We start from the raw sequence: 22,818 nt of genomic DNA on the forward strand, positions 1-22,818 counted from the left end.
TTTTAGCTGTTGGTTAGACCTTTTTGTGTGTGCATTTGTGTGACTACTGTCTCAACCTCTTTGGCAAAGAGCTTTCTGAAGCTGAGTTTAACTGCTTGTTGGACAGAGATTGTTTTCAAACAATGCCCTTGTTTTGACTGAGCTCGTTAAGATAATCATTCTCAGGCTTGTTGTCCTGCAGATGTGTGTGCGTGGGTTATTGACCGGTGTGTGTGTAAATGACAGTTGCACCTGTTAAACTCTTCCCTTGAAAAGCGGCTTTTTCGCTGTCGGTTTCTTCCGAACAACTTGCGATTGTGTCAAAACCGTAGCTGCTATCAAAAAACCGATTACACTGTGAGATGCGGACAAGTCTGGGCCAGATGTACGTGTGTTTTATGTCCAGATATTCTTCAGAAAAATGACAAAATGGTCGACTTAAAAAGACTCTGCGACTCAGAGAACAGGAGTTTGTATTGTATGCAGTGAGATTTGGGTTCGGCGAACCTCCTGAACTAAATCCTCTGGTGAGAGAACCGTACCTCGTATCAGAGTGTACTATAGATCATCGGACTCCCGAGAACTTCCTGAGTCCGACCATCTCCTCGTTTTATTCCTGAGACAACAACTTTTCGTTTTATGGCGATCTAAAGACAGGAGGCATTTCTGCTTTGCTCACAAAACAGCTCTGAATTTTAACATGGGACTTAATGGGAGAGCAGGAGGGAGATGGCTGCACAAAAAGCCTCACTATTTAAATTCAGTAAGTCTCTCGGCTTTTTCGAGGACATCACACGAAAGAGGACAAGTTTGTCTACAAAAGATCCCAAAATTATGTGTCTCCTATTCACCGTTTGGATTTTACGGCAATTTTAGAAACACATTTCAGGCGATTTCTCACTGGCTGTCTCACTCTAACTTTTGAAATTACCCACTCTAGGGGGAGAAATTCTGAGCATTTTTGTGAGAAACTTGATGGTCTTCGGATGGTCATAGCTCGAAAACCGTAAGAGATATCAAAAAATGTGCCGGTATTAATTTTGAGCTGAGAAATTTATCTACGTTTTAAACTTTGAATGAAGTCTCTAGGACAAAGTATGGCCGAGCTGCGGACAATTGAAAAAGGCTGAAATTTGAGGAAATTTCCCCATTCATTTCTTATGGGAAAGTCTTCGCAGTTGTTCGCGTCTTACGTCGGCCTTCGATGGTCATAGTTCGAAAACCGTAAGAGATATCAAAATGTGCCGAGGGTCATTTGGAGCCGACAAAATTATCTACGTTTTAAAGTTTGAATGAAGTCTCTAGGAGAAAGTATGGCGAAGCAGCGGACAATTGAAAAAGGCTGAAATTTGAGGAAAGAGCAGGTATCAGAGGTAGTCAGTCCCTGATTAATGAATTGCTCCCAGCTGTGTTTCTGTGGCTTTCTCCTTGTCTGTCTCTGTTGATCACCTCAGCTGTCTGGGTCTGCTTCTCTCCTCTGCTTCATGTCTCTGTTAACATGAATTAATGAACGGAATCAATAAACATGAATGGAGCTAATGCTAACGGAGCTAACACTAACGGAGCTAACAGCTAACGGTGCGAATAGAGCTAACGGCGCTAACACTAACAGAGCTAACTGTGCTAACAGAGCTAATAGAGCTAACGGCGTTAACAAGGGGGCGGGGGGATGGGGTTTTCATTATGCATTTGTCTGTGTGTGTGTGTTTATGTATCTGTCATTGTGTGTGACTGCGTATGTGTGTGTCTTCGTCTGTTTGTGTGTGTGTGTCTGCTTGAACTACACAAGCAGCCCAATCTGCTCCTACATGGAGATATGTATGGTATATGTGTGTCTGAATGTGTGTGTGTGTGTGTGTGTGTGTGTGTGCGTGCGTGTGTGCCTGTGTAACTTCTGCCCCACCTGCTGATAATTACCTCTGCACCTCTCCCACTGTTTACCTGTTCCTGTTCAGTTTTGACGTGCTGTTTTTAATCACTTTTTAGCTGTTGGTTAGCCCTTTTTGTGTGTGTGTTTGTGTGACTACTGTCTCAACCTTTTTGCGAAACTGCTTTCTGAAGCTGAGTTTAACTGTTTGTTGGACGGAGATTGTTTTCAAACAATGCCCTTGTTTTGACTGAGCTCGTTAAGATAATCATTCTCAGGCTTGTTGTCCTGCAGATGTGTGTGCGTGGGTTATTGACCGGTGTGTGTGTAAATGACAGTTGCACCTGTTAAACTCTTCCCTTGAAAAGCGGCTTTTTCGCTGTCGGTTTCTTCCGAACAACTTGCGATTGTGTCAAAACCGTAGCTGCTATCAAAAAAACGATTACACTGTGAGATGCGGACAAGTCTGGGCCAGATGTACGTGTGTTTTATGTCCAGATATTCTTTAGAAAAATGACAAAATGGTCGACTTAAAAAGACTCTGCGACTCAGAGAACAGGAGTTTGTATTGTATGCAGTGAGATTTGGGTTCGGCGAACCTCCTGAACTAAATCCTCTGGTGAGAGAACCGTACCTCGTATCAGAGTGTAGATCATCGGACTCCCGAGAACTTCCTGAGTCCGACCATCTCCTCGTTTTATTCCTGACACAACAACTTTTCGTTTTATGGCGATCTAAAGACAGGAGGCATTTCTGCTTTGCTCACAAAACAGCTCTGAATTTTAACATGGGACTTAATGGGAAAGCAGGAGGGAGCTGGCTGCACAAAAAGTCTCACTATTTAAATTCAGTAAGTCTCTCGGCTTTTTCGAGGACATCACACGAAAGAGGACAAGTTTGTCTACAAACTGATCCCAAAATTATGCGTGTAGAGTGTAATTTGTGGCCGTAGCGACGAGAAAAAGAGAAGATTTTAGGATCGTTTTTAGACTCTGTGCCACTCTAGCACGCACTCTAGCACGAACATTCCGCGCAATACACACCCATTATAATCTCAAAATTTCCCTCCAAACGATCACTGTCATTGAACAGTGACTGATCAAAAACTATAGGACCAATCAAAATGTGGATGAACACACCAATAGACCAGACTTGGGTCTACATTTTAAAGTTGAAATGAAGTCTCTCGGTGAATGTATGCCTGAGCTACAGATGTTTGAAAAACTCCAATTTCAATCTTGTTTTTTTCGCCCGTCCCATTCATTTCTTATGGGAAATTTGAGAAAAGTAATTTGAGAAAAGTAATAGCACACCGATCCCGCCCCGAGTCCCTAATAATAATAATAAGAAGAAGAAGAAGAAACGCGCGGGATAGTAATAAGTGACTCGGGGCTATGCCCCGAGTCCCTAATAATAACAATAATAATAATAATGACAGGTGATGCTGTGGGTATTGTCAGTAATAATAACTGTGACAAAATGTAAAATATAAAAGAACAACAGAGGAGAAAGAGACAAAAAGAGTAAATGTAATAGAAATAAAGAATATTTAATGATAAACAGCATAAATAAAAATAAAAAACATCCTGAACATGAAAGAAAATATATAATGACAACAGTTATGTAGATATATGTTATAATTAGTAATGTTATTATTAGTGTTGGTGTTGATATGAATGTTTTTATTATAACACCACAAATAAATGCAACAGAATCATTACTGTTGTTGATGTGTGTGTGTGTGTGTGTGTGTGCGTGTGTGTGTCAAAGTCAACAAACACTGACCTGGGGCCCCCCCCCCCCACCAGGGGTCGCAAATGCTTCAATGAGCAATGACTTTTGTTGAACGTGGAGATGATTTCAGTCTTCAGTCTCATTTCTTTGAGTTTTCTGTCTGTGTTTGTGAGGTTGACGTCTCTCAGTTTGCTGGACTGTAACAAACAGGAAAACTGACTCAATATCGAGGATGTCGTCGAGATGCATCAGGAATAATTTAGTGCAAAAAACGGAGTCCCAACCTGTGAAATCCTACATGTCGCAGTTCTTTCTGCAGTAAAAATGCTAACAGGAACGCCCTACAGCTGCTGATTTAGTGAATTTCTCCATTGTGAGATCAATAAAGTCTGATCTGATCTAGTCTAATCTAGTTCCTGAGTTTAGCTCCTGGAGCTCCTCACTTCTTGGACTCTTTGATCCAAAAGCTCTTTGAGCTGTTGAACCTTCACAGTCGTCTATGAGCAGGACCACAGTCCTCCAACCAGAGAGTTTAACTGACACGTCCAAACAGACATGAACCACTGAGGCATCGCAGCACAAAACACTCATATGTGTTGTTTTGGAGGCCACGGACAAAGAAGCCTTTGCTCATTTCTCTATGAGGACTTGTTGGCTCTCATCAGTGGAAACTGTAAAGTGGACCTTCGATGGCTAAAATGCCCATAAATAAACTGCATGGACGTGACCTCCAGGTGGGTCCTCACTGCTGCTCTCTGGGCTCAGGTCAACTTTGTGTGGGTGGAGGGCTCGCTGGAAAAAAGGCTTCCAGACAACAAGAGGACAGACAAACGACTGCAGAGAGGGAGACGAGTCGATGAGTGTGTTCAGCAGCAGATATGAATCTGTTCTCGGTGGTTATTAGGACTCATAAAAAGCTGTCGACAGCCAATCAGCACTTCCCTTCCTGCAGCAGACGGGCTGTGTGGGTTTCTGCTCTGCAGCCTCCTCACCGTTAGCTCTGCTTTTTCTCATGAATAACACAATGACAGTTACAACCATGGACTCTGCTTCAAGAATCATTCCAGGAACTTCAGTCTGATTTCAGCGCTCAGTCCTCACTGTCTCAGCTTTGATCCGTCTTATTGATCTGCCAGAGAAACGGCTCAAATCCTCAACTCAGAGCTGAGACGCTGAAATAAAAGCAGATATGTTCAACCTCCTGCAGTCTGCTCTGATCCCACTTTATGACCTCACACCAACTCAAACAGTGAAGCTTTTTCATTCAAACAGCTTTATTGACTCTGTCAAGGAAACAGTTTAATGACAGTTTCTGCAGCCTGACGTCAACATGGAACATAACACAACATATCAGGACATGTGGGAAAGAATCAGAGCGTTCAAACATTTCATACAACATCAACACAAAGTTTCTAATTTATCTGTTCGTGCCATCATGTTTCCAACATTCAGACTTCTGATCAAGCTGCTGTGTCATCATTTTATGTCAGTTGTAGCTTCAAAGCAGCTCGCTCTGCTGTTTGTTCACGAGTGGAAACAACAGTGTCATCAGCGTAGAGGTTTACGTCCACACTGACACAGTCAGAAAAGGGGGTCAGCCCTGAACCTGGTGGCACAACCACACCTGCTGACTTGTATATAACAGCTCTATGTTGATGTTGGCTTATCTTTGTCTGGCTTTGTTGTCCTTGTTTAGCTGTGTGCTCGTCTTCATGTCTTCCTCTACATTTGTTCTTGGTGCTGTGTGAAGGTTTATGGAGAGCCGACTACAACCACAGTCAAATGACTCGTAGCTGTCAACATACATGGCCGATGAAGTTGATTCTGTTTCTGGTGATTTGCTCTGAAGCCAAAGTGAAATCCATGACAACAAAGTTGTTCATGAAACACGCTGTGATTTTTCTCTTTATTGAGAATGTTTGAGTGAAAGAATTTGACAAACCTGCCACACTCTGCATCATGTATTAAAAAGAAAGACAAGAACAGAAAAATACCACAAACAATAAAATCTGTAGCAGGCAGCCAATGATTCAGCTTCATTTTCTATTATTATAAAAGTCACAATTCAAAGCAGAAATAAACTAGAGGATCAAAATCACACTTTACCACAGAATATACACTCAGTAACTGCAGATATATATGTGTGTATATGTATTTGTACGTTTAGGACGATGCATGAGATGAAGGGATGAGATCTGATGGCGAGGAAAGGCGAGCAGGAAACAGTCAGTCAGCATGTGTGCAGTTGGTGGACGGTCCCTTGTTTCTGAGGATCATCAGCAGAGAGAGTCCACAGCAGTACACCAGACTCTTCACTATCAGCACTGAGTACAGCAGCAAGAGCAGCTTCACCCTGCACTGAGACTGGAAGGACACTGACACTGACACTGACACACACACACACACACACACACACACACACACACACACACAGGACAGTTTGAATGAAAGCTCAAAGGACCTTATTAAATACAACAAGTCAGGACCCCAACAAGTTCTTTGGGGGCCCTAAACTGGATCTGACTTCCTGTTTGATCAAAAACTAAATCTAGGAGCTAAAGAGGCTAAAAAGCAGCGTAGAGCTGCAGAGTTGGTGATGATTCTCTGCGGCTTCACAGCCACCAGAGACACCTTTCACTGTACACAGAGTCATTCCACTCATTCTTCATATACAAGCATTTATAGTGGAGCTTGAACAGGTCATCCCCACAGTTTTTAGAGCACCTCAGAGTCCTACATGTAGTTCAGCTGCCCTGAAACTTGTGATCTGTCAGACTGTGGAGTGAAAGCTGTCTCAGTGGGATCAGTCGTGCTGTTGGACACTCTAACAGAATCAGGGAGTGTGAGCTGAAATCCTTCACTGATGAGCAGAAGGTGAACACACTGATATGCAGCCCTGACTGCAGCAGAACATTGGAGCTGTCCATGCAGAGAGGCAGCAGGTGATCTTACAGTCAGCTTGCTGCACAGCCGGCAGGTCTGTCGGCTCTCTCTCTGGAGGACGGGAAGCTGCTGGAGCTGGAGCCTCTGAAACAGAGAAGGAGTCAAATGTTTGGAGCAGCAGTGAGAAACGTCCGTCCTCTGCTCCTCTGCTCTCTGTGACGGCGTCTCCACATGAAGCTCCATCACTGCTCAACACACTCACCGAGCCTTCATTACCTGGTCCTGGTGGGGCCTCCGCTTTGCCCCCCTCGTGCTGGACGTAGCAGCTGTAATTATATGTGCTCCTCTCTGGCTGATGGATCAGCAAGATGGCGGCGGCGCGTCCCGACTCTCTGAGCTCCAGCTGCTCTGTCTCAGCGGGGGGCGGCTCCTCCAGAGGACCGTTCTCCTTTCGTCTTTTCCAGGAGAACCGGACCACAGGGGGAAACATGGCCGAGGCCAGACACAGCAGGGCGCTCCGGCCCTCCAGGCGGGCTCTGGGCGCCGCCGGGTACACGCTCGCCACGGGCTTCGCTACCGGCTCATCTGGAGTTTGACGGCAGCCACGAGCGCCACAGACACACATTCACACAGTCAACAGCAGCTTCCAGCACTGCACTGCATTCAGTCTGATCCTGGAAACTACATGGACTCTGATCACTAAACTGCTCATCAATACAGCACAAAGTTCACCACATGTACTGTGTTCACCTTCATATCAAACACAAGGATCAGCTCATGTCATCAGAGGTTCTATGAGGAACACACACAATGACGTATCTGCAAATTCTACATTTCAAAATAAGATCAGAATAATTTCACATTAATTATTATTACTGATAATACATTAGAATATAAAACAATATAATATATTGATGAAATTTGGTTTGATAGAATGAAGAAAAGTTTTTCTCTGTCAGAATGACAACTGTCATGTTGATGATTACAAGATATGAAGAATATTATATATTTATCACCACATACTTCAATCTAATCATTAAAAAAAACATCAATAATTTCAGATCTTTTTCTGAACACTTTCAGCTTTTATTCAGAATTTAAATGATTTGTTCAGACATGTCAAATGTGAACAGACTCTATTATAATATCCTCTCATGAAAATAAATTAATTTCAAAATTTCTTAATTACTGAATGACATTTTTTATAAAATAAAATATAATATAATATAATACAATATAATGCAATAATGTTAACATTAATAATAATAATGCATTGCATTTATTTATCGGCGCCTTTCTGGACACTTTACATCAAGTTCTGTTACAATAAAATATATAAACTATAATAATAAAGTCTGTAATACTATATACTTTAATATATAAAGTATAATTTGTACAGTGTTTAATACAAAATATTTGTCATCATATATTTTTTAATATATTGAAATTTTCCATTTTCCATCAAATTATATTCAGCATCATTTACTATTTATATTTATATTCAATGTTTTTTAGGATACAAATATATTTGAATGTGTGACACTTTACATTAAATTATCTCTATGATGGATATAAATATTAGCCGCCATAAATTAATTGTGTTGTGTAAAATTAATTCTCACATCATATTCAGTGTCTGTTTGTCTTTATGTATAAATAAATCTTCCACTAAAAGACATATGTACCATCATATAAATACAGTTTTCATGAGGTCAATTTCACCATTTAAAAATGACTTATTAATTATCCAATACAACTTATTTAAAGTCATCAGCTTTTCAAAGTACATTTACTGACATTAATTCAATTTAGTTTTTCATATTTTATCTTGAAGCTGAATGACTGAGATGATCAAATACTGAATATCTGTAACACTGTCAATATCATACTTTTTCTATAGAAATCAGTTGAAGTCCTGCAGAAATAAAGAATAACTTCAGTTGTTCTGTGAGATTTAAACATCTTTTCAGGAATTATGAACCTTTTTATGCAACAAAAGCTGCACGGCTGCAAGAATTCTCTGCTAATTATGAACAAACTAACATGTGAACTCATTAAAAACACATTTTCAACTTGTTGAAGGAAAATTAATGTTTGTTCTTACCTGTTACATACAGTTTAGTTCCAGAGCCAAAGGTGAGGGACCCGTTTCCTCCCACAGTGAAACAGAGTGATACAAAAAGCTGTCTGCTGTTGAATGTGTCAGCTGAGCTGAACGAGTCCAAATGATGAACCAGGATCAGATTTCAGCTCCATCATCATGCTTCAGCTTCATCATGACTGTCTCTTCTTCTACTGTCTGTTCAGACACACCAGCAGTGTTGCTCTATGGATGCTAATGTCTGTCGGTCCACTGCTGTAGTCCAGATGGATTGGACCTGGACCACAGGACGGACGGACGGAGGGATTGATGTGAAATTTTGTTCAGACATTCTTGGTCCCCAGAGGATGAACCTCGTGAACTTTGTTGATTCTGACTGTTGATCTAGCGCCACCAGCAGATCAACATTTTAGCTTCAGACTGAAATATCTCAGCTATTGGATGGATTACCATTTAATGTGGTCCAGACATTCAGGTTCCCCTGAGGATGAACTGGAGTGACTCTGGTGATCCTCTGACTTTTCATCTAGCGCCATCATCAGGTCAGCATTTGAATTTGTCCAATACTTTGTTTGATGACCAAATACCTGCACAACTAAAGACGTTCACCTGGAAGTTGCTCGACGTTGTCACTGATTCATGTTCTTCATGTGTGTTTCCAGTCTGTCGATAATATCGTCATCCTAATTTTACATGTTATTGTTGTGTTGTTTTGTTCAAATGACATTTATTTCATGTGTATAAGAAAACCTCAAGACCATCTGCATCAACACCAAGTTATGCGAGAGAGAGGGATCGGCGAAGACAGAGTCCACAAGAGGGAAAAAATTGGAGACAGATCCCGAGAATCCCGGCGCGCTCCAGCCAGGTACCTTCCCAGCACCTTTTCCACGCTCCCACCCTGCCACCTTCCGGTGCAGAGGAGCCAATGCAGATAGGTCGGGCAAATTTTGGATCCTGAGGAGAGACAGCATTGCGTACAAGAAAAGGCATGCTTTTACTGCGGAGACCAGGGGCAGAAACTCGCTGACTGTCAGGTAAAAGAGAAGGCTCACCAACCAAGAAGAGGGCGTTGGTGAGCCAAATGCCAGACGGGCAAAATCCTCCTCGCATACTTATGCAGGTAACCTTGCATATTAATGACCGCATGGTTCATCTGAAAGCTTTGATAGACTCTGGGGCTGATGGCAGCTTTATGGACTGGCAAATCACCAGGGACAATGAAATATAAATAAAATCTTAACCAGCGCTTCATTTTCCAAGTAACTCATTGTACCGAGCCTTGTGAAATATCATTCGAGGGAAAACACACAGAGACTAAGGTTTTCCATTATTTTACTCTGCAAAGCATGCTCTCATTCTCGGCTACCCCTGGCTACAAAACAATAACCCGCACGTTAACTGGCAGACAGGAATGATCTTGGGATGGGAAAGTGACCGCTTAACTAACTGTCTTTCTGAAAACACCCACAGCTTGGTGAAACAGGATCCAGAACCAACATGGCTGGGCAAGACAACGACAGACTGGTATCCCGACTTGGCACAAGTACCTCAATGTTACTGGGATTTAAAGGAGGTATTTAACAAAGATAAGGCTACATCATTACCTCCACATAGATCCTCAGACTGTGCGATAGAGTTGCTGCCAGGAGCGCCCATACCCAAAGGTAGACTTTATTCTCTTTCAGGTCCAGAACGCAAGGCAATGGACGAGTATATTCAGACTTCCCTAAAAGCTGGTATCATCCACCCTCTTGTTTCCCGGCAGGAGCGGCGTTCTTCTTTGTAAGGAAGAAAGACGGTTCACTCAGGCCATGCATTGACTAAAGCCCCTTAAATTAAATAACTGTTAAAAATTGCTATCCATTGCCACTCATGTCTTCAGCTTTTGAACTTCTGCAGCAGTCTTTTTAATGTACTCTAGGTTCTTGTGATCTGTCCAAACAAGAAATGGTTGCTCCGCCCCCTCTAACCAATGACACATGTCGCATATCAGAGGGGGATGAATGGAAAATGGAGTGCAACACCCCTAGTGGACACTAATTATGCCTTTCGGGTTGACCAGCGCACCGGCAGTGTTTCAGGGTTATGTGAATAATGGATTGAGAGAGTTTCTGAATGACTTTGTGTCTATCATCGATGACATCTTGATCTTTTCTCCAGACCTCCTATCAGAGACATGTCTGCCAAGTTCTGATCCGGCTATTGCAACACCACCTGTATGTGAAAGCAGAAAAGTGTGAGTTTCATACCCACACTGTCTCATTCCTTGGTTACATCATCACAGAAAATAAGGTACAAATGGATACAGAGAAGGTGGAGGCGGTAGCTAACTGGCCGGTTCCTACCAACAGAAAAAGCTTCAGCAGTTTCTGGGATTCACCAACTTCTAAAGGAAGTTTATCAGAAACTTTAGTGCGGTAGCTGCTCCTCTCCATGCTCTCACTTCTCCTAAGTCTGTTTTCTAGTGGTCCCCAGAGGCAGATGTGGCTTTCCAGCATCTTAGGACCACCACACCTATCCTCACTGTCCTGGATCTGAGCAGACAGTTCTTGGTCGAAGTTGACGCCTCAAATGAAGGTATTGGAGTCGTTCTGTCTCAGTGGTCAGAACAGGACAATAGGATTCATCCCTGCGCTTACCTATCACGTTAGTTGTCATCAGCCGAGAAGGGATACGATGTTGGTAACAGAGAATTGCTAGCTGTTTAGATGGCACTAGAAGAATGGCGTCATTGGTTAGAGGGGGCGGAGCAACCATTTCTTGTTTGGACAGATCACAAGAACCTAGAGTACATTAAAAAGGCGAAAAGACTCAATGCTGTTTTTTAGTCGGTTCTGGTGTACCCTGTCCTTTAGACCTGGCTCTCAGAATACCAAACCAGATGCTCTTTCTTGCCTTTATGAACTGTTCCCGACTGCCCAAGAACCCAGAACCTATTCTACCACTGAATTGTGTGGTAGGAGGAGTTTCTTGGCCAATAGAAAATGAAGTGCTCTAGCGACCGGTTGATCGTACCATGTCGGCTACAGTCGCAGGTTATTCATTGGGCACACACTTCGTTACTCACATGTCACCCGGGGGTCAAACTGAATTTGTGATCAGACAGAGGTTTTGGTGGCCTAAATTAATGAAGGATGTTTTGGAATATGTACGTGCATAAGAGACCTGTACAGGAATAAGGCGTCCCGACAAAGCCCTGCTCCACTTCTGCATCTCTGTGGACTTCGTAACCGGATTACCTGTTTCACAAGGTAACACCACTATCTTGACCATAGTTGATAGATTTTCTAAAATGGCACATTTTGTGGCTTTACCGAAGTTACCGTCCGCCAAAGAAACGGCGGATGTCTTGATCAAAAAAGTGTTTCGCATACATGGTCTCCCTAAAGACATTGTTTCTGTCATGACCCGTGCCAGGCACTCTGTTTCCTCGTCATTGCCTCATTTAGTTAGTGTTGTCTCAGTCATGCCATGTTTTATGTAAGAGTTTTTGTATTGTCTTAGTCTCGATCCTTGCCCTGTCTTGTTTGTCTCGATCCTTGCCCTGTCTGGTTTGTTTCCTGCCTGTCTGATTGTCTGCCCCGCCCTGATTGTCTCCAACTGTTCCTTGTTACCTCATGTACATATAGTCTGCGTCTCCCCTTGTCCTGTGCCAGATTGTCTTGTTGCCTTTGTGTTTCATGCAGTGGCGTGCACGGGGGGGGTGGGGGGGGGGGGCAGTTTTTGAAAAACGCGCGCTACAGTGCCCTCTTGGACTCCAAATTGCATGCTAAAGTGCCCTCTTGGACTCCAAAACACGTGCTAAAGTGCCCTCTTGGGAGCCAAAACACGCGCTAAAGTGCCCCTGGGAGCCAAAACGCGTTCTAAAGTGCCTTCTTGGACGCCAAAACGCATGCTAAAGTGCCCTCTTGGACGCCAAAACGTGCGCTAAAGTGTCCCCTGGGAGCCAAAATGCGTGTTAAAGTGCCCTCTTGGACGCCAAAACGCGTGCTAAAGTGCCCCCTGGGAGCCAAAACGCACTCTAAAGTGCCCTCTTGGACTCCAAAACATGTGCTAAAGTGCCCTCTTGGATGCCAAAACGCGCTCTAAAGTGCCCCCTGGGAGCCAAAATGTGTGTTAAAGTGCCCTCTTGGACGAAAAACGCGTGCTACAGTGCCCCCTGGGAGCCAAAACGTGTGCTAAAGTGCCCTCTTCAGTGGCGAGGACACGCTATTTGTGCCCTTTTTTTCCTTTTTTCCGCCCCTGACCTTCAAAAAGTCTGTGCATGCCACTGGTTTCATGTCAGTCCAGGGTTTCTACCTTGTTAAGCCTAATATTTTTGATTTCCTAGTTTTTGAGAATATCCAAACCTTTGTATTGTGAGCCATGCGCCTTTTGTTTTTCATTTCTTGGATTGAGAATCTTTTGTTACTATTAAACCAGCCTTGAGCCTTTTTTCATCTTTGCCTGTTTTGAGTTGTGCATTTGAGTCCAGGACCTCGTGCCTGAGCACTCAGCTCCATATTTTGCCACTCAAATCAGATGGCAAATTGTTATTGAGCCTGGTACGTTCACGGATTGCCCCTGTAGCCAATGACAGTTAAGAATTCCTGAGCAGGCGGTCGTCTGTCAAGAAATAAACACCGCTGAATTTTGGGGATTGACCAATCAGAACTGAGTATTTAAGAGTGCCATGCCATTCTAAACATATGCAATGGAGGGGCCAGCGGTTGGTCTCGGCCCTCCTGACCCCGCTTGGCGGCGGCCCTGTCCAGATAATTATTGAACACATATATCACATCTTCATCTCAAATATCTTCTCTGCAGTTTGTTGTCTTATTGTCCAAAATGACTGAATGAAAAATGACAGATGTTTGTTATTGGAGCCTTTTATCTGCGTCATGTTTCTATTGGTTTTCTCTTGTTTGCTTCATCGTTGTGTTGCTGTGTTGCTCGTTTGTCTTCACTGTGTTAAACTACAGAAATCCTGCTGGAATATGTGATGAAACTGTGAATAAATCTCATCTTTAATAAATGTGTCACTTCAGGATGTTTGTGACTCTGCTGAGATGGAGGTGAAATATGTGAACCTGGGCTGTGGTTTACTTCCTGTCACAAACACTGTTTGACATCTGTTCATCTGTTGGTTTTTGTTCAGGCTGCAGGGATCATTTCTCACTGTGGGGATCTATCTTCCAACAGCTGCAGTAGTAGGAGGCTGAATGATGGAGTTTAACTGTCTGGATCTCCAACTCACAGCCGTTCTGTTTATTCACAGCTGAGAAATCATCTTTCTGAGGATGATTGTAACCTGAATAAACTTCACCATCACTCCTGTCAATGGCAAGAATCCTTCTGAATGTTTCTGTGTCTTTCTTCTGGAACCAGAATACAGCATCACTGTAACACTGTTGAGTTCCTCGACAGCTGAAGGAGACTTTTTCACCAACTCTCCTGGTCAATGTTAAATCATCCTGAATCAGCTCTGCTGCCGTGGCAACCAGCGCTGTAGAGACACAGAGGGAGAGGTGAAGGTCAGTGTGACCGTGCTGGTTAAAGGTGGACTTTGCTGGCTCCTGATTGGCTGCACACACTCACCTGAACACAGACAGCACAGAGCAGCAGCTGGGAGGAGAAGCATTTTGTGCAGTGGTGTTTCCTCTGGTGAACCCGGGAAGAAGTGGCGCTCCGATGCAGCCGAGGCCGAACAAGGACGAGCTGTGAGGTCGCACAAGGGCGGCGTGGTTTCTACCAGGTCCTCAGACCTCCCATCAGCCCCTGCGGCGGACAGATAAGGCTGCCGCTGCTGCTGCTGATTGACGGCTCGGCTGAAGCTGCCATGTGGTTTTAGCACCACAGCTTTGCTTCCGCCTGTAAAAACCCTCCTAATGTCAATTTTCTACACAGTGAAAAGCTCAAAGTTTCCCTCTGAACTGTTGCAGAGTAGAAGTATAAAATAGCACAAGATGGAAATACTCCAGCAAAGTACAAGTACCTCAAATCTCCCACCGCTGTCTTTATGTGAGCACTATCAGATGTCAGCAGATGATCCAGAATGTAAAGAATCATTAGTTTCAGTCCTTTAAATATAGTGTAAAATGAGCTCCAGCTCCACCAGCTCCAACAGTGAAATCCTGCTTTGACTTTGAGTCACAACATCTTTTTATTATTATTATTATTAAGACAAAAAGACAAAACAGTGACAAAACCACATAATGAAGACAAGAACAGTCAGAACAGTGAATACATACAGACCAGCTCATTGAACTGTTTCACTATGAAAAATAAATCAATATCTAAGATATTATGATCATAATAAAGATTAAAGAAAATGCACAAAGGCTGCTCTTAATTTTTGCTTCTTCCAATACTGCTAATAATGATAATAATAATAATAATAATAATAATAATAATGGCAGATGATGCTGTGGGTATTGTCAGTAATAATAACTGTGACAAAATGTAAAATATAAAAGAATAACAGAGGAGAAAGAGACACAAAGAGTAAATGTAATAGAAATAAATAATATTTAATGATAAACACCATCAATAAAAATAAATAAAATCTTGAAAAGGAAAAGGAGAAATAATGACAACAGATATGTAGATGTATGTTATAATTAGTAATGTTATTATTAGTGTTGGTATTGATATGAATGTTTTTATTATAATTATATACATTTAGTCTGAAAGTCAATAAAAGTGATCCACAGCTGAGTTCACATTGACGTCTGTTGTGAAGGCATTTGACAAAGTCAACTTTGAGCTGTTGAACCTTCACAGTCGTCTATGAGCAGGACCACAGTCCTCCAACCAGAGAGTTTAACTGACACGTCCAAACAGACATGAACCACTGAGGCATCGCAGCACAAAACACTCATATGTGTTGTTTTGGAGGCCACGGACAAAGAAGCCTTTGCTCATTTCTCTATGAGGACTTGTTGGCTCTCATCAGTGGAAACTGTAAAGTGGACCTTCGATGGCTAAAATGCCCATAAATAAACTGCATGGACGTGACCTCCAGGTGGGTCGTCACTGCTGCTCTCTGGGCTCAGGTCAACTTTGTGTGGGTGGAGGGCTCGCTGGAAAAAAGGCTTCCAGACAACAAGAGGACAGACAAACGACTGCAGAGAGGGAGACGAGTCGATGAGTGTGTTCAGCAGCAGATATGAATCTGTTCTCGGTGGTTATTAGGACTCATAAAAAGCTGTCGACAGCCAATCAGCACTTCCCTTCCTGCAGCAGACGGGCTGTGTGGGTTTCTGCTCTGCAGCCTCCTCACCGTTAGCTCTGCTTTTTCTCATGAACAACACAATGACAGTTACAACCATGGACTCTGCTTCAAGAATCATTCCAGGAACTTCAGTCTGATTTCAGCGCTCAGTCCTCACTGTCTCAGCTTTGATCCGTCTTATTGATCTGCCAGAGAAACGGCTCAAATCCTCAACTCAGAGCTGAGAAATAAAAGCAGATATGTTCAACCTCCTGCAGTCTGCTCTGATCCCACTTTATGACCTCACACCAACTCAAACAGTGAAGCTTTTTCATTCAAACAGCTTTATTGACTCTGTCAAGGAAACAGTTTAATGACAGTTTCTGCAGCCTGACGTCAACATGGAACATAACACAACATATTAGGACATGTGGGAAAGAATCAGAGCGTTCAAACATTTCATACAACATCAACACAAAGTTTCTAATTTATCTGTTCGTGCCATCATGTTTCCAACATTCAGACTTCTGATCAAGCTGCTGTGTCATCATTTTATGTCAGTTGTAGCTTCAAAGCAGCTCGCTCTGCTGTTTGTTCACGAGTGGAAACAACAGTGTCATCAGCGTAGAGGTTTACGTCCACACTGACACAGTCAGAAAAGGGGGTCAGCCCTGAACCTGGTGGCACAACCACCCCTGCTGACTTGTATATAACAGCTCTATGTTGATGTTGGCTTATCTTTGTCTGGCTTTGTTGTCCTTGTTTAGCTGTGTGCTCGTCTTCATGTCTTCCTCTACATTTGTTCTTGGTGCTGTGTGAAGGTTTATGGAGAGCCGACTACAACCACAGTCAAATGACTCGTAGCCGTCAACATACATGGCCGATGAAGTTGATTCTGTTTCTGGTGATTTGCTCTGAAGCCAAAGTGAAATCCATGAAAACAAAGATGTTCATGAAACACGCTGTGATTTTTCTCTTTATTGAGAATGTTTGAGTGAAAGAATTTGACAAACCTGCCACACTCTGCATCATGTATTAAAAAGAAAGACAAGAACAGAAAAATACCACAAACAATAAAATCTGTAGCAGGCAGCCAATGATTCAGCTTCATTTTCTATTATTATAAAAGTCACAATTCAAAGCGGAAATAAACTAGAGGATCAAAATAACACTTTACCACAGAATATACACTCAGTAACTGCAGATATATATATGTGTGTATATGTATTTGTACGTTTAGGACGAAGCATGAGATGAAGGGATGAGATCTGATGGCGAGGAAAGGCGAGCAGGAAACAGTCAGTCAGCATGTGTGCAGTTGGTGGACGGTCCCTTGTTTCTGAGGATCATCAGCAGAGAGAGTCCACAGCAGTACACCAGACTCTTCACTATCAGCACTGAGTACAGCAGCAAGAGCAGCTTCACCCTGCACTGAGACTGGAAGGACACTGACACTGACACTGACACACACACACACACACACACACACACACAGGACAGTTTGAATGAAAGCTCAAAGGACCTTATTAAATACAACAAGTCAGGACCAGAACGAGATCTTTAGGGGCCCTAAACTGGATCTGACTTCCTGTTTGATCAAAAACTAAATCTAGGAGCTAAAGAGGCTAAAAAGCAGCGTAGAGCTGCAGAGTTGGTGATGATTCTCTGTGGCTTCACAGCCACCAGAGACACCTTTCACTGTACACAGAGTCATTCCACTCATTCTTCATATACAAGCATTTATAGTGGAGCTTGAACAGGTCATCCCCACAGTTTTTATAGCACCTCAGAGTCCTACATGTAGTTCAGCTGCCCTGAAACTTGTGATCTGTCAGACTGGAGTGAAAGCTGTCTCAGTGGGATCAGTTGTGCTGTTGGACACTCTAACAGAATCAGGGAGTGTGAGCTGAAATCCTTCACTGATGAGCAGAAGGTGAACACACTGATATGCAGCCCTGACTGCAGCAGAACATTGGAGCTGTCCATGCAGAGAGGCAGCAGGTGATCTTACAGTCAGCTTGCTGCACAGCCGGCAGGTCTGTCGGCTCTCTCTCTGGAGGACGGGAAGCTGCTGGAGCTGGAGCCTCTGAAACAGAGAAGGAGTCAAATGTTTGGAGCAGCAGTGAGAAACGTCCGTCCTCTGCTCCTCTGCTCTCTGTGACGGCGTCTCCACATGAAGCTCCATCACTGCTCAACACACTCACCGAGCCTTCATTACCTGGTCCTGGTGGGGCCTCCGCTTTGCCCCCCTCGTGCTGGACGTAGCAGATGTAATTATATGTGCTGTTCTCCGGCTGATGGATCAGCAAGATGGCCGCGGCGCGTCCCGACTCTCTGAGCTCCAGCTGCTCTGTCTCAGCGGGGGGCGGCTCCTCCAGAGGACCGTTCTCCTTTCGTCTTTTCCAGGAGAACCGGACCACAGGGGGAAACATGGCCGAGGCCAGACACAGCAGGGCGCTCCGGCCCTCCAGGCGGGCTCCGGGCGCCGCCGGGTACACGCTCGCCACGGGCTTCGCTACCGGCTCATCTGGAGTTTGACGGCAGCCACAGACACACATTCACACAGTCAACAGCAGCTTCCAGCACTGCTGTTGACTGACTCTGACTCTGCTGAGATGCAGCACAGACAAAGGGCAGCCCTGCCAGATCAACATGCACTTGGAACAGGTCTGACTTACTGCCAGCAATGCAACCAAGCTCCTGCCCGGTCATAAAGAGACCGGACGGCTCGTAGTAGAGGGCCCCGTACTTCATACTCCCGAAGCACCTCCCACAGAATGCCACGAGGGACACGGTCGCCTTCTCCAAGTACACAAAACATGCGGACTGTTTGGGCAAACCACGAACCCTTGAGTACCCTGTGGAGGGTGTAGAGCTGGTTCAGTGTTCCACGACCAGGACAAAAACTGCATTGTTCCTCCGGAATCCAAGGTTCAACTATCGGCCGAATTCTCCTCTCCAGTACCCTGGAATAGACTTTACCAGGGAGGCTGAGGAGTGTGAATCCGCCTGTAGTTGGAGCACACCCTCGGGTCTGCCAGTCCAGGGGCTTCCTCAAAGGAAGGCGTGACAATGGGAACATGGTGTTCGTTATGGGCAAACTGTGACTAGCACAGAAGTCCAATAACAGAACACCGCTCGGGTTCAGATCGGGAAGGCCGTTCCTCCCAATCACGCCCTTCCAGGTAACACTGTCGCTGCCCACATGAACGTTGAAGTCCCCCAGTAGAACAATGGAGTCCCCAGACGCAGCACTTTCCAGCACCCCTCCCAGGGACTCCAAGAGTGTTGTTCGGCCAAAACAACGGTGGGCACCTGTCCCCAACCCGAAGGGGTAGGGCAGCGACCCTCTCATTCACCGGGGAAAACTCCAACGCATGGCAGGTAAGGTGGGGGGCTATGAGCAAGCCCACACCAGCCCGCTGCCTCTCTCCGGGGGCAACTCCAGAGTAGAAGGGAGTCCAGCCTCTCTCGAGGAGTTGGGTTCCAGAACCCAGACTGTGCATTGAGGTGAGCCCGACTATCTCTAGCCGGTACCACTCAACCTCCCGCACTAGCTCTGGCTCCTTCCCCCCCAGCGAGGTGACATTCCATGACCTCATTGCCAGATTCGGAGTCCAGGGATTGGGCCGTCGGGGCCCCCTCCCACAACTACCAACCAAATCCCACCGCATTGCCCCCTTCTGATCTCTCCTGCGGGTGATGGGCCTACTGGAGGGGGGGTCCAAGATTTGTCTTTTAAAATGTCCTGAAGTGAAACGATGTGGTGAAATCTACTGAAAGGTGTTCAACAACAAGTGCTGCTCAAGTGTTTTCACTCAGAGCACGTTAGTATTGTGAGGGAGGAATGGACTTTATTCAGCAGCAGAGCAAAGAGGAGGATTTTCATCTTCATCTCAAATATCTTCTCTGCAGTTTGTTGTCTTATTGTCCAAAATGACTGAATGAAAAATGACAGATGTTTGTTATTGGAGCCTTTTATCTGCGTCATGTTTCTCTTGGTTTTCTCTTGTTTGCTTCATCGTTGTGTTGCTGTGTTGCTCGTTTGTCTTCACTGTGTTAAACTACAGAAATCCTGCTGGAATATGTGATGAAACTGTGAATAAATCTCATCTTTAATAAATGTGTCACTTCAGGATGTTTGTGACTCTGCTGAGATGGAGGTGAAATATGTGAACCTGGGCTGTGGTTTACTTCCTGTCACAAACACTGTTTGACATCTGTTCATCTGTTGGTTTTTGTTCAGGCTGCAGGGATCGTTTCTCACTGTGGGGATCAAACTTCACACAGCTGCAGTAGTAGGAGGCTGAATGATGGAGTTTAACTGTCTTGATCTCCAACTCACAGCCGTCCTGTTTATTCACAGCTGAGAAATCATCTTTCTGAGGGTGATTGTAACCTGAATAAACTTCACCATCACTCCTGTCAAAACGTAGAATCCTTCTGAATGTTTCTGTGTCTTTCTTCTGGTACCAGAATACATAATCGTAGTCACACTGTTGAGTTCCTCGACAGCTGAAGGAGACTTTTTCACCAACTCTCCTGGTCAATGTTAAATCATCCTGAATCAGCTCTGCTGCCATGGCAACCAGCGCTGTAGAGACACAGAGGGAGAGGTGAAGGTCAGTGTGACGGTGCTGGTTAAAGGTCGGCTTTGCTGGCTCCCGATTGGCTGCACACACTCACCTGAACACAGACAGCACAGAGCAGCAGCTGGGAGGAGAAGCATTTTGTGCAGTGGTGTTTCCTCTGGTGAACCCGGGGAGAAGTGGCGCTCCGATGCAGCCGAGGCCGAACGAGGACGAGCTGTGAGGTCGCACGAGGGCGGCGTGGTTTCTACCAGGTCCTCAGACCTCCCATCAGCCCCTGCGGCGGACAGATAAGGCTGCTGCTGCTGATTGATTGTGTGGTTTTCCGCTGAGTCTGAGGTTTTTCGGGGAGGAGGCGGAGCTGAGGAGCAGCACACGGTTACCACAGAGATGGAGGACTGCATCCTGTCTGCTGCTTCACATCACTGTTTGTATCCAGGTGTTAATGTGACGACTGAGCTCCTCCACTGCAGTAAAATGACAAACTCGGCTGATTTTAGCAGTGAAAATGATCGACTCCAGACAGGGACATGTTGTTTATATCTTCATCGTGTGTTTGTCAAACTGAGACCTTCATCCTCTAAAACTCTGTTTGTGTTCAGTCTTCAGATGTCCCTCAGCTCATTTATCATCCACTTTATTAATCTGTGTTTTATTCTCACTATTTGAATGTTTTTCTAAATTATTCTTGGTTCCAGACTTTCTGTTTTTCTCTGAACTGATTCAGACAGAAGTTTCTTCACCTTGATTTGAATCTGACAGCAGATTAAAAATCTGGGTCACAGTACTCAAGAGAAGTACAAGTACCTCAAATTTTCCACCACTGTCTCTATGTGAGCACTATCAGATGTCACTAGATTATTAATTTACCTCAAACGTGACAACGAGTTAATATTGAGCAGATCAATGAAACTAATCAGCAGATTGATCCAGAATGAAAAAGAATCAAAAAAACAATGAGCTTCAACATTAAATCCTGCTTTGACATGAACGACTGAGTCACAATAATCTATTGAGATCAGACAGAACAGTAGAACAGGAGAACAGGAGAACAGGAGAACAGTCACAGGGACGTTTTACTGCACCAAGTACTTTTACTTTCAATACTTGAAGTGCTTTTTCCTGATTATACTGACAGACTTTTACTTCAGGGACATTTTCGAGGAGTTTTCCTGTACCACAGTATTTTTACAGTGTAGTATTAGTACATTTACTTCAATAAGGGATGTGAATACTTCCTCCACCACTGCTTTTTGTGTTTTTAATGTCTTTGTATCTGTTTTTAAAGCTAATTGTACATAAACAGAGTATAAACTGTGCTATATGATGTACTTCTACTTCTATTACTACAGTTAATGATACTCCTGCTTCTCCTGTCCTGATGTTTTGCAGCAGACGTGTTAAAGTGCAGTTCAGGTGTCAGTCTTCACATTAATGATGGCTCTCATGACACGTTTATGAGTCTGCATGAATAAATCTGAGGCTCCAGAACTGGAGCACAGAGGTGAAAAGCAGCAGTTATTAATGTTATTAATTACAACACACTCATCTCCTGCTGTCACGGGTCAAAATGTCTGGCAGAAAAAGGTCGACATCGTTGCTGCTGTCAGGATTGTAAGTGTCACACTGCTGCCCTCTAGAGTCTGTAACGACACACTGCGTCACCTCCATTTGGAACTGCTGCTGCAGCTGGAGCTGTGGGACAAACTCTGGACTGCTGCCCTCTAGTGGCTGAAAGGACGCATTGATCCACACTCAACGGTCTCTCCTACTTTTTCTGCTTCTGTTGCTATGACTACCAGGCAGCATTGCCACTCCTGCCTCTGGCTTCTTCTGCTTCTACTGCACCTACTGGTACTAATAGTCCTTCTACCTCAGGTGACTCCAGTGACTCTAATCATTGCTGTTTCATAACCATGAACCATCAATGACCTTAAAAACGACCACACAGAGCTTAAATACCTGTCAGCTCGAACCGAACCAGCTCTGAGAATGAGAGGTCAAATGTTTCGGTCTCTGCAGCCAAGTTGGAAACCTTGTTACGCTTAATTTTATTTGTAGAGTTTGAGACATTAGTTGTAAAATAGGAAGTTCAGTTCATGTCTGACAAATCCTTCAACGCAGCAGCTGTATTTTTCTGTGTCCCATAACTCCAGGTGGGCTGGGAACTTAAATCTGCACGACAAAATAACTGAGATACATTTTACACACGGTACATTTAATCGTCCGTTCTCTTATTAATCTATTCCATTCGTTTCTTCATCATGAGTGGCTCAAATGAAGTGAGAGTCATCAAAAAGTAATTAATTTACAGAAACAAAATTTGCAAAATGGGTGAGGTGTGGTTTGCTGTGCAGTGAGGGGGAAACATGGTGTGCAGGTGTGTCCAGAGGACTGTGGCGACCAGCAGGCCAGAGGGACGTCACAACACTCCCACTTATTAGGTCGATCTTGCTGGTTTGGTCAAACT

At 44.2% G+C, this 22,818-nt stretch overlaps 1 protein-coding gene and 1 gene segment (V, D, J or C); both read right to left on the minus strand.

The window, feature by feature from the left end:
* Positions 1-5,824: 5,824 nt before the first annotated feature.
* On the minus strand, positions 5,825-7,519 carry LOC121615146. The segment is given in 3 exon segments: positions 5,825-5,967; positions 6,533-6,607; positions 6,726-7,519. Coding segments are annotated over 3 exon segments (477 nt in total).
* Positions 7,520-16,622: 9,103 nt separating this feature from the next.
* LOC121614945 lies at positions 16,623-20,577 on the minus strand. Its single transcript, XM_041949048.1, has 6 exons — positions 20,446-20,577; positions 19,964-20,353; positions 18,438-18,617; positions 17,978-18,316; positions 17,771-17,845; positions 16,623-17,225 (listed from the first exon to the last, which is right to left on the minus strand). The coding sequence occupies exons 1-6, from the start codon at positions 20,486-20,488 to the stop codon at positions 17,059-17,061; spliced, it is 1,194 nt and encodes a 397-aa protein (XP_041804982.1). The 5' UTR covers positions 20,489-20,577; the 3' UTR covers positions 16,623-17,058.
* Positions 20,578-22,818: the final 2,241 nt, after the last annotated feature.

Source organism: Chelmon rostratus, chromosome 12, assembly GCF_017976325.1.
Source record: "Chelmon rostratus isolate fCheRos1 chromosome 12, fCheRos1.pri, whole genome shotgun sequence".
Classification (NCBI taxonomy): domain Eukaryota; kingdom Metazoa; phylum Chordata; class Actinopteri; order Chaetodontiformes; family Chaetodontidae; genus Chelmon; species Chelmon rostratus.